The 11,120-nt window shown below is 37.5% G+C and overlaps 1 protein-coding gene across 3 annotated transcripts in view; it reads right to left on the bottom strand.

Annotated features, from left to right (window-relative positions):
* The window catches only part of LOC136268121 (tubulin polyglutamylase TTLL5-like), a 35,662-nt gene extending 26,076 nt beyond the window's left edge, over window positions 1-9,586 (bottom strand). For all 3 annotated transcript variants that reach the window (XM_066063358.1, XM_066063360.1, XM_066063359.1), the window contains exons 1-6: window positions 9,431-9,586; window positions 6,846-6,952; window positions 6,707-6,789; window positions 3,482-3,588; window positions 2,475-2,605; window positions 808-890 (exon numbers count right to left, since the gene is read on the bottom strand). In XM_066063358.1, the coding sequence (XP_065919430.1) occupies window positions 808-890; window positions 2,475-2,605; window positions 3,482-3,588; window positions 6,707-6,789; window positions 6,846-6,952; window positions 9,431-9,474 (555 nt within the window). In that variant the 5' untranslated portion in view covers window positions 9,475-9,586. The remainder of the gene's footprint in view (window positions 1-807; window positions 891-2,474; window positions 2,606-3,481; window positions 3,589-6,706; window positions 6,790-6,845; window positions 6,953-9,430) is intronic.
* Window positions 9,587-11,120: the final 1,534 nt, after the last annotated feature.

Raw genomic sequence — 11,120 nt, forward strand, 5'->3', positions numbered from 1 at the left:
TGTTACATATTAGCTGTAACATGGGCACTCGTGATTTGCCAGAAATCACTCATACCCATGTTACAACTATAAAATATACCACTTTAATGTGGGCATTCAAAAGTGTCGCTTGAGGTTTAATTTGTATATTTCCCGTGCAATATCATGGGAGATGGTTTGCTCATGGCTTTGATGCCCACCTAGTTCAAAGATACGATACAATTTGACTCGTTATACTGAGTGACACAGACCATTGAATTATGGGTCTGGGACTTTGGGTTTACAGGTTAGGCTAGGTTCAGTGTACAGGTGTAGTTGCTAAGTTTTGATTAGTTGACAGTTATTAAACAATGAATGATCAGTAAAATATTCATTTGGGCAATGCGTGGATGCGAAGTTCTACCTACCACGGTCAGCCACTGAGCATACCATGGAACAACACAAAGAGGACAAGGCTTAATGTAGTACAAAATGCTAAAACTAATAAAACCGGATCCCACAATTGTAATTTTTCTGGTGCTGTGTTAAAAATACGATGATGTATGAATAACGTTTCTATCAGCTATTAGCCCACACTATTATAACCACTATCAATCATCAAATACTGTGTATAAAAGGAAGTGCTCTGTAGTTCTTTCACCTATCAGATGAGTGTGCTTAGAGTGATATATATATATCACTTATACCACAACTGTGTTGGGTTTAGCTGATATATACACCCCTAGCCCTCGGCACTCATGCTTCAGGTGTATATATCAACAAAATCCCTCACAGCCATGGTATAACTATTAAATAGTAAGTGCAAGCAATCAATATTTCCAAGCTTACATGATTAACAAGAAAAATCCCTCGTCCTCTGGAAGATGCTATTGGTTTCACTATCCATACTCCTTGTTCTTTAGTAAAAGTAACTACATACATAGGACGAAGAAGCATTGCAACACATACATGTTTATGTATGCGCAGCACACATGTAGAAACAAATACATGTGTGCCAACATCAGGCTTTGTTTAATCAATCATAAATCTCAAGTGCAATGGGCTACAATATTGGGACTTGTGTCATTCTATTCATGAACTGGGGCATTCATCAAGGTATAGTTTTTAGCTTAAATATACCCATGCTATTTGGTAAGAAGGTTGTTTAAGCTTAGAAACAACAACTTACGTTTTACCGCAATGTAACCAAACACATGTAACTCATGTTTCCTTTGTGGTACAGAAACAACACAAAGATTTCTTACTGTCCATGAAGAAGCAAAATCCATTGGTAGATTAGATATTTCACCTTCACTGTTTACTGAAGCAATTAAAACATGCATGAAATTATATAAGTAGCACGCATTTTTTTCCCAATGTATTTCAATGACATTTATCTCAAAAGCAGAATTAGGCAAATGAGTCGGGTTTTCACTCAGAAGGTCACAATTAATACTTCAAATAATCACATACACTAGCATAATTCTTAAGTGCAAAAAAAGTCCTGCAATTAAAAATACTAAGTTATGAATATTTTATGGGAAATATGGAATTGAATCATTAGAATACATAAAAAGTACTTCCTCACCTAATATGTAAAGTTTATTTCAGGGTACTTCAGCATAAATCAATGATGGTTAGGGCTATGGGCTATGGGCTTGATTTTTTTACAGTATACGTTGCTCAGGCCCAACACATATCTTTGGCGTAATCTTGTTTAAGTCTTGCTATTTTTTGCTCCTAGCACAAAGGTTGTTGATTCATAGTAATACATTGAGTTTGCTATGATGTGCGCGAAAGTGGACTTGCTCATAATTTTGTACCATTATACTTGAGTGGGTTAAAAGTAGACACACTAAATGCACTGTTCTGCATGGTGCAGAACATCTGAACTAAGCAGAGTTGCTAACTTTACTGCCAGGAATTAGACTCTTCCGTGTTTTGGCATACAACTCACATTGCATTCATCCTAGCATGATAGCATGGTTTAGAACACTCTAGTCAGAGTTGGGGGTAACGAGTTAACTTTTGTAACGAAATTACCAAAGAGATTACTTTTAAATGATAGTAATCTAAATAGCTACATCCTTTGTAACTAGTAACTTGTAACTAAGTCACAATAGCTGGTAATCATACTTTAACAAGAACACTTGAGTTTCATAATTTGTACCATGACATACTACAGTCACAATAGACACATATTCCGTGCACTGTTCTTTGTGATTCGGCTTGTTGAGATGAAATGGCCACAGAACTATTTCAGAAAGTACAGTTCTCTTCTTCCTTGCTAAGGCATATCTAAGCACAATAGTCATGAAAACATGTTACAAAAGTTAACATATGTACGAGCTTATGAAAAAAAAGTTCTAGTAACTAAAGTACTTATTGAAAAAGTAAGTTACATGGGATAAACACACACACACACACACACTCACACTCTCTCACACACACACATGCACACACGCACCTTTACACTACTAATACTCAGTAAAATGTCTATACATATTAACACTGACCAACAAATTGATGAAACTCCTCTGGAATGACATATGTTTTGGGTATAAAATTAAAAGACTTGAATCCTTTTGTTTGCTGCATGCGTTGAATATTCTTTCCCAGTCTGTCTTTTCTTGTAATTTCATATGATCTATATACAAATACAAAGCAAACAATATTATAGATATACAAGTAGAATGAAACAATAGAAATTGTAAGCTAGATAGAATAAAAGAAGAAAAAAAACAGTGAACAAAAGCTGAGAGTAGTGAAACAAGAGAGGCTGTCTTCTATATCTGCATGCAGATATACTAATGGACATTTAATCAAGGACAAAGGGAAGTCCAAGTGTATCATATATACTGCAGTTGGTGAAAAGGCACATCTCTGGACGAAGCAACGTCGAACAGAAATCAAGCCTGTAGCCATTGTTAAGGTTGGAGGTATCAGATAGTCAGTTTGCTGGTTAGTCAGTCAATCAGCATAAAAGTTTGTTTAATAGAAAATTTGAAAAATTTGTTGGAAAATACCTATACTCTGAAGATGTATATGGGCTTGGCTATGGTTAACTGCTGTTATAAAGACCAACACACGAAATAACTATGTACGTAGCACTTGCAATTCCCCTAACTATGAATACCGTATTTACTCAATATTCATGAGGAGTAACATATGTACTGATTGTGCTGCTGTATAATGACTTGGGAGGTCTTGTGAAGAAAACAAGTATAATTTGTTAATGTTACTAAAATAACAGCACATCCTAGTACTCATGTGGAGTGGTTTAGTAACTGATATCCAGAATTTCGATTACTTGATGGCCAAATAAGTTTACCACAACAACTCTATGACCAAGAGTACAATCAAGGACAAAACTCTTAAAATAATACCATAACATGTTACTATTCGAAGGTGTGGCCTAATTTTAGTAAATATGGTATGTATGTCACTACTATATATGCACAGTGATTTGTACTATGTGTGTATATACTGTACAAGTGTTGAATGTATGCAACACCACAATTACCTTGGAAAATGATTAACCTTCTGATATTCACCATAACAACGCAGATCATATGGTTTAACATGAGAGCCAGTCCAGTACAAATTGAAGTAAGAGCTACCAGGATGTACCTGTAAAATAACAAACATGTCTGTTGGCATATACAAATCACTATCTATGTGATATCTAGATGCAAATCACTATAACTATGGTTGGCCCAACACAATAGTGAATAATCAGTAGCTGGCTTTAATGATGTAAAGGGTACCATTATATACAGTGAAACCTCATTAATAGGGCCAGCTCTTGGACCAAGAAATTTGGCCTTAATAGCAAGGTGGCCTTACTAAGCACTGCTTAACTATGTTTGGGACCTACTAGAGGTGGCCACTATAATGAGGTGGTCTTATTAAAGAGGTGGTCGCTAAGTGAGGTTTCACTGTACCAAAAGTTCATAATATTTGTTAGTCTCACGAGCCAAACTTTTAAGAGTGGCGTGAAGAAAAAATTTCTGGAGAAGGGCAATGTAAATTACAGTGTATACACAATGAGTTTGAAGACAGATAGATGTTATTCTAGGGGAGATAGGGACAGATTTTGGATCTTTAAGATTTCATTGTGTTGCTATTTATAAAAAATCTTAAGTGTGAACATTCTAATTAGAGCATTTGACTGCTCTATTAAGTGTTTATTTTTTTACCAATAACTGGAAGCAACTCAGCATATTTGTTAATGCTTTAAGTAGTGACGTATAACATACACTATCATGGTAGTGTGTCGTGCAGCCAAGAAAGCCAGTGCGCTACATCGTGGCGTGAGTACATTTACAGGAAGAAACAACACGCAATTTTCATGCATATGTAGCTCTGTGCTCCCTTCTTGAATTGGAATCATTTTTGCACTGCAAACGCCCTCCACCTTCAGCACCTCAACCAAATGTGACCAGATCTGCAAAAACTCGACATAATGGCGCATTTCTCAAATTCTTTATTATTGAATATTTATAATCTACTTAGCCGAATGCATACTCTGGCCAAGTTTCAGCCTTGTATGCCAATAACTTTTGGAGTTAAAGTACCATCCCCAGCAACAGAAAGATAGATTTGTACAGCAAGCATTGGGAAAATAAATTACAGGTGCTTACAAGAATGACTGTAACTTACAAACACAATGCAGTACAGAGTTGCAACTTACACCATCGTGTTTGCTATGAATAGGGGAGTCCATTGCATGGTGGGTTTTTTCTCCTACCACCTTTCTTCAGTACATACAGAGATGAAATCAGAGAAGAAAAATCGTACACGATCGCTTCGACATGACGTAAACAAACACCCATAACTCACGTATCCTTTAAGCTACTGCTACGAAACAAAGATTTTCGTACTCCTCTTGAGTAGGCGAATAAGATAGTACCCATGTTTTTATCATTGCACCCTTTCTTCATAAAGAACAAAGCGTTTAAATATTTTACAATTTTTTTTTTCATTTGCGCAAATATTCTATGCATTGCAATCAATAGCCTATACTGAAAATTTAGGCTTGCGCCATTATAATATTATGTCCGGTTTTCGCAGATCCGGTCACAAATTTGAGCAAGATTGCCCAATGTAATCGTGAAATACAAGCCCTCAAATTCAGTTTAATTATTTGGGTTTTATTTCTTCGTTTAGGGGACTTGGGTGGGGGGGCTTAGATTATTCTTTTCACTCACTTTACATAAATGATTCACACTTAATTTACATAAACAATTAACACTTCACATAAATAATTATATAAAATACAAATGCTTATCTCGATTTTCTGGAGCTTTGGTGCACTTTTAAAAGGTATTGCGGCAAAATCACGTACCAGGTTTGGTGAAACAGACAGGGTTTACATTAAAAAAGGCCGACTTGTTGTCACGCCTACAGGGTAAACTGCTTGTGGGAATAGCTTAAAAATCGGTATGCATATAAGTTAATCATCATAGCTCAAACCTTTTGTGGAGGTAAAAACCAAACAACTGTAAATCGCAAGGTCAAAATACTCTAATAGAACAGTCACCATGGGGAGCATGAAAAATGTCAAAAAAAAACAACTTAATAGCATTTGAACCAAGGACCTCCATACTTAATACCCAAATCCTTAACCTCTGAGCTGCTACTATCATGGCTGTTCACCTCACTTAATTTCTACTTTTTTTTTACAAAGAAACTTCTAGGTAAAATCTACTCAATAGTAAAAGATCATGATTTCATAGATCTATCAATAGATTGTTCTAATGTGTGTTCTATTAGAAATTCTCGAATAAATGTGTGCTCTATTAGAGTGTTACAAAAGTGTAACTTCTCTAGTATTCTGTCAAATCAAAACCAACATTATAGCCATTTTGGTACTGATCTGAGGGGTAGTACACTACTAAGACCTACTCGCACCAATTGTATCATCATAATCATCGTAATAAGTGCTACGCTAGCGAAACTTGTGATTAAAGGCTGGAAATTGTATTCTAGCATAAAAGGTGTGGGATTTGCTTTGTTAAAAATTGAGCAACTGCGTTTTGCATGAAAAATAATAGACCAGTCACTGCAAAATCCTAATAGGCAAATAGTACAATTATGGATACCTAACCTAGACCCCCGTACTTTGTTATAAAACTAAATACAGGCACTATAATATACTTTGGTATTGGATTGGTAGGTAATTTTCTGCATTGGTAGAACACTAGTTTGTTTCATATCATCATTATTGTATCTGTAGACAAGAACAATGATTTGTGTAAACAAGCCTCAAAGCCAGTTTATGGTTGGCTTTATTTAAAAAGTGAAATCCATGCAAAAACAACATAAAAAGGGTGTGGCCTTCAAAAGCCTGGGTGAAAACGTGAAGTTAATAGGTGGCGGCCATGAAATGACTGCAATAATGTTAATGATTAAAATTTATTATCATTAACACCATTGTAGCCATTTCATGGCCGCCACATCATTGCAGTTACAAATAGCCTCCACCTTTGGTTTCACAATTTTTTTCACCCAGGGCCACACCCTTTTTACACAGCTTGCTGTTTTTGCATGGATTTATACTGCAATGATCACAATCTCACATTAATTATGAATTTAAACAGTTTGATATACCGTGCTGAAAAATGGTACATTGCAGAAATATACGTAGATATCAGCGCACAAAGGATTCATTATTACCCAACAATCCGTGACAAATATAAACCATAGATTCTGTAATGTATACATAATTACGTACAGCTGTATATACCTCCATAAAACCATGAGCCTGCAGGATAGACCTAACTATTTTGCAGTCTGTTTTCCCAGTCTTGTAAGTAAGTCGAAATGAGCCTACAACACACACATGCATGGTGTATAAATTGTATTTAAATCTACAATTAGCTTACCTGATGGTAAAAACCTTTCCTTCAACTCTGATTCCAACAAACTTGCATAAAATATCACAACAGGTATTTTCTTTCCAATCCCAGTCCAAACAATGTCTGGTTCATCACTATAGCAGAAAATATCAAACAGTATGGTACAGGTTTAGTAGGGCTCCCCCTTAAAATGACAGGCACCATCCAAAATACTGCCACTAAAAACCATCATAGAACTATCATATGCAACAAAAATCATTTTTTACAGAATAGTCTAACTTCAAATCCAGCATAAAAAGCAAGAAAACGGACGGCCAGATTTAGAATTTAAAAATTGCCGAAACCCAAAATTTGATCCTGAGTACAGTTGCAATGCTATATAGGCAGAACAAAGCAGCACACAGCTACCATTCCATGCCACAATAACAAATCAGGGGTGGCATGTGCCTTTTCTGGTTCCGAGTGTCTACCTTCCCTTTCTTTTTATCTTCAATTACAAGGTCATCTTTTTGTGCAAGAAAACCATAACAAGGTGTTAACTTTCTGCATTGACACATTCCTTAGAGGAGAGCGCATTTAGACACCACAAGTGCTTAAGTGGAGTAGATACATGTAGCTGCACTTATAAAACAATCACATTGTCTGACCACATCCCTAAACAATCAGAACATGCCGTGACCACGCCTCTTAATGATCTAGCTGCTGTTTTGCTATAGAAAACTACACATGGAAACCACACACCCTAATTCCACCCCACCCCACCCCACACCGTTAAACAGATGGTAGTAACATTCCTATGTAGGGATTTGCCTACACAACTAGCTACCATCATTCATCTCTTGTTTCACTTCTTAAATTAACAATTAATACTACTAATTATTGCACTATTTAGGTATATACGTACATACGGCATTTCAATTCTTATTTAATTCTGACAACATGCAGTACATTCTCATCCCTGCTACTCAATATCTATCAGTTTCTGTAGTACCAGTGTTACATACTAAATACCAATCACACAATTACAGCATATACAGTAGGTCTGCTTGGACATAGTCATGCAGGTTCCATGTCAACCAATACCATAAATGGTATTTAGCAGTGGAGTCATTTGCTACTTTGTCTGTGTACAATACTTTGCTTTGCATACCTCAACAACCAAATATTCTTTGCCAACAAAAATAAAATCATATCAGTTAATAAGTCAAGACAAAATTTCAACAGCTAAAATTGAGCACCAATTCTTGACTGATTGCTGACTATGGAATAACATCCTCTTGTACCAAGCTGGTGCTCTAGATCTAACCACTTGGCTATGCTGCACACACACACGCACAGAGCAAGCAAAAGTATATGGCAGCCATGCGAAACACAGCTATTGCTGCCAAGCAAACCAGCACTGGGAACGCCTGTACACCACTCAAGCTTTTGCAGGCAAATCCTCTCCTGGGGCAGGGCTAGTAACCCACAGGAGGACTATCCAGGTCTCATGGAGAGAGGTCGCAGAACCCAAAAGACCCCAACACTGCTAAACAAGACAAGGACAGTTGGGCATTTGCTTCCCCAGTAAACATCAGGTACTAATTGATGTTATAGCTGGGTGGGCTGCTTTGATACCAGGCCACCAGGCCCCAATATTCAGCTGCTGGAGCAATCTTATGGGCTTCAAACCTGGAACCTTTCGATTACAAGGCCGATGCTCTGGCCACTTGTACACACACATGCATGCACAATGAACATATAGCTCATCTTTTACAGGTGTTAATGCATGTACTGTAGTCCGCTTATATGCAACGACAACAAGTACATGTATTTTCACCCCACAATGGCCACAAGGAAATGACAGCTTGGACAGATGGTCACCAGTAACAAACTCTAGTAACAGAATACTGGAGTGCCAAAAATGGAAACGGACCACCCACCCGCATGCAAACATGCCTGAGTCCAGGACAGAAAACAATTTATTGGCCTAAGCTATAATTGAGCAATGTCTTGGGACTCTCGTACACCATCTGAGAAATAAATCCATGAAACATTTATTCAGAAATACATTTTGAAATACTTGGACTCATACACAATTTAGAAGTTTGCGTGGGCGTTGGTCATGGTGACCCCTTGGCTATTATATATAACTGGACACAAAATTATACTAGGGTAAAAAAAACTCATTCTAGTCAGGAACTATCCCAGCTTGGAATCAGTTTCCTGAAATATTGTGCGCGTGCAATTTTTTTTCCTGTGCACAACCTTTGCTATTTACGATCCCATCCACTAACACTTTCTATTCCCTCTACATCTTACCATCATTATTTTTTCAACACCCCTTTATGGACCCCTCACCATATTCTCCAGTTGTCAAATCGCCTTGCATTTCACTCTGCACTTCGTCGTTTTCTTGTTGTGCAATTGAACTGTATTGTTGTTTTTGTATGTGTCTTATCCGTTGTAATTCACAGTAATTGTAAACTTGTTCTCGTGTTGTATGTGTGTATGTACTTTGCGTGGGGAGCACGTTAACAGGCTATATGTCTTTTGTGTACTCATGTCTTTGACAAAAATGGATAATCTAAAATTTCGAAGCATTATGGTAATGAAAATAATAATAAACTCACCTAAATTCTTCCATCTGAATATTTTCATCAACGTTATGTTCCATTGTAAACAACTGTACATCATTTAAAACGGCTAAATACGCCTGTCATCTTGAGGAACGTTCATTCTCGTATTTGATCGTTACGGGTCATTACCCGCCATAATCACGTGCTCACTCCAGTTCTGCAGCACAATAATTATAGATAGTACCATAGATAATACACGTAATAATCTATGATAGTACCTATGGCCATAGGCAGATCTGAGGGGGGCCAAGGGGTGCTGTACCTCCCCTGGCCCTTCTCTTGCCCCCCTTGGACTCACAGTACTATATTGATACCTGAAACTGGAATCATGCATTCATACTGTATTCAGAAGTATAGAAAGCCAAAGGGCAAATAGAAGACAACAGTTATAAATGTACTTTACAGTTATACTGTACATTTTAAAGAAAGTGTGGCAAATAAGTTTACCAAGATCGAGATAGCTACTCTAATAGAGTAGTCACTACTCTAATAGAACAGTCACATTTCTAATTCAGTAATGTCATTATAACAATGCTATACACCTTTATATTACACTTTACCATCAAACAGGTTTTATCTCATATATGCATTGCAAGCATACACTTTTTTAGCTACATGCTATCCAAATTCAAACCTAAAAGGTCCGGGCTAAATTTTTTAAAGTTTTCCGGCCCTCTAACAATTGTATGTCTATCATTCATCCAGCTATACTGAATAAAGTTATGCAATTGAATAATAACTTGTGTACTAGAATTCCTCTTAGTGGAATAAACACTGTTGTACACTAAAACTTCTTGCCCCCCCCGCACCCCCTGCATGACAGTGCCTCCTAGATCCGCCTATGCCTATGGCATGCAGTCAGTACAATCCTGCGTTTCGGTGGTACGCATAGAACAGCTCGATCGTTTATCGTGTAAAGGACGAACTATATATGAATACTCTAAAAGGACGTTGGCTCCCCCCTGCCGGCTAGTAAATGAGAAAGATAGAATACTATAATAGAGCAGTCAACCCGAAAGTCAGACCCGCTAAATAGAAGTCACATAATAGTCCAGGCATCTATGCTACAAACTCCACTGCATAACAATGAGCCCCTCGTTCCTTGGCGTACTGCAGAGTATATAGATGCCGCACTAGTCTGCAGCTGCATGGCGTACATGAGCCCCTCAATCCTTGGCGTACTCAGTGCAGAGTATAGATGCCACCTCGGATACCACACTGGTCTGTCTGGCGTAGCCGACCCGCGCGCGCCAGACTAATGCCACACAGGCTGTACTTGCTGCATAGGCTGGTATATGATCTAGGATTTTCAGAGCTTTTTTTTTAATTACACAGGTTTTGGTGCATGCACTGAAAATTGTATTCCGGCACTAGCTGCACAACAAAGACAACCAATCTGACAATCATCCCAAACTGTTAGCCTAGTATAATTATATGGAGGGATCTCTCTTTAACTTAGGACACAGCCTGATGCAACAGTTCTAGCTCTCCAAAGTCATACTGTGCATGTTGAGCTAAAATGTGTATGCTATACTTCTTACTATTTGTTCAGTATTCTCAACTCAGTGAGTTACAAACATGGGGCTGCACCTATATTATTCCCTTGCCATTTTAACTTGGTATACTTAGTTGTCTACAAACTATATGGAGTCTATATGCCTGTATTTTTACTATGCATGAGGTA

This window comes from Dysidea avara, chromosome 10, assembly GCF_963678975.1.
Source record: "Dysidea avara chromosome 10, odDysAvar1.4, whole genome shotgun sequence".
In the NCBI taxonomy this organism is placed as follows: domain Eukaryota; kingdom Metazoa; phylum Porifera; class Demospongiae; order Dictyoceratida; family Dysideidae; genus Dysidea; species Dysidea avara.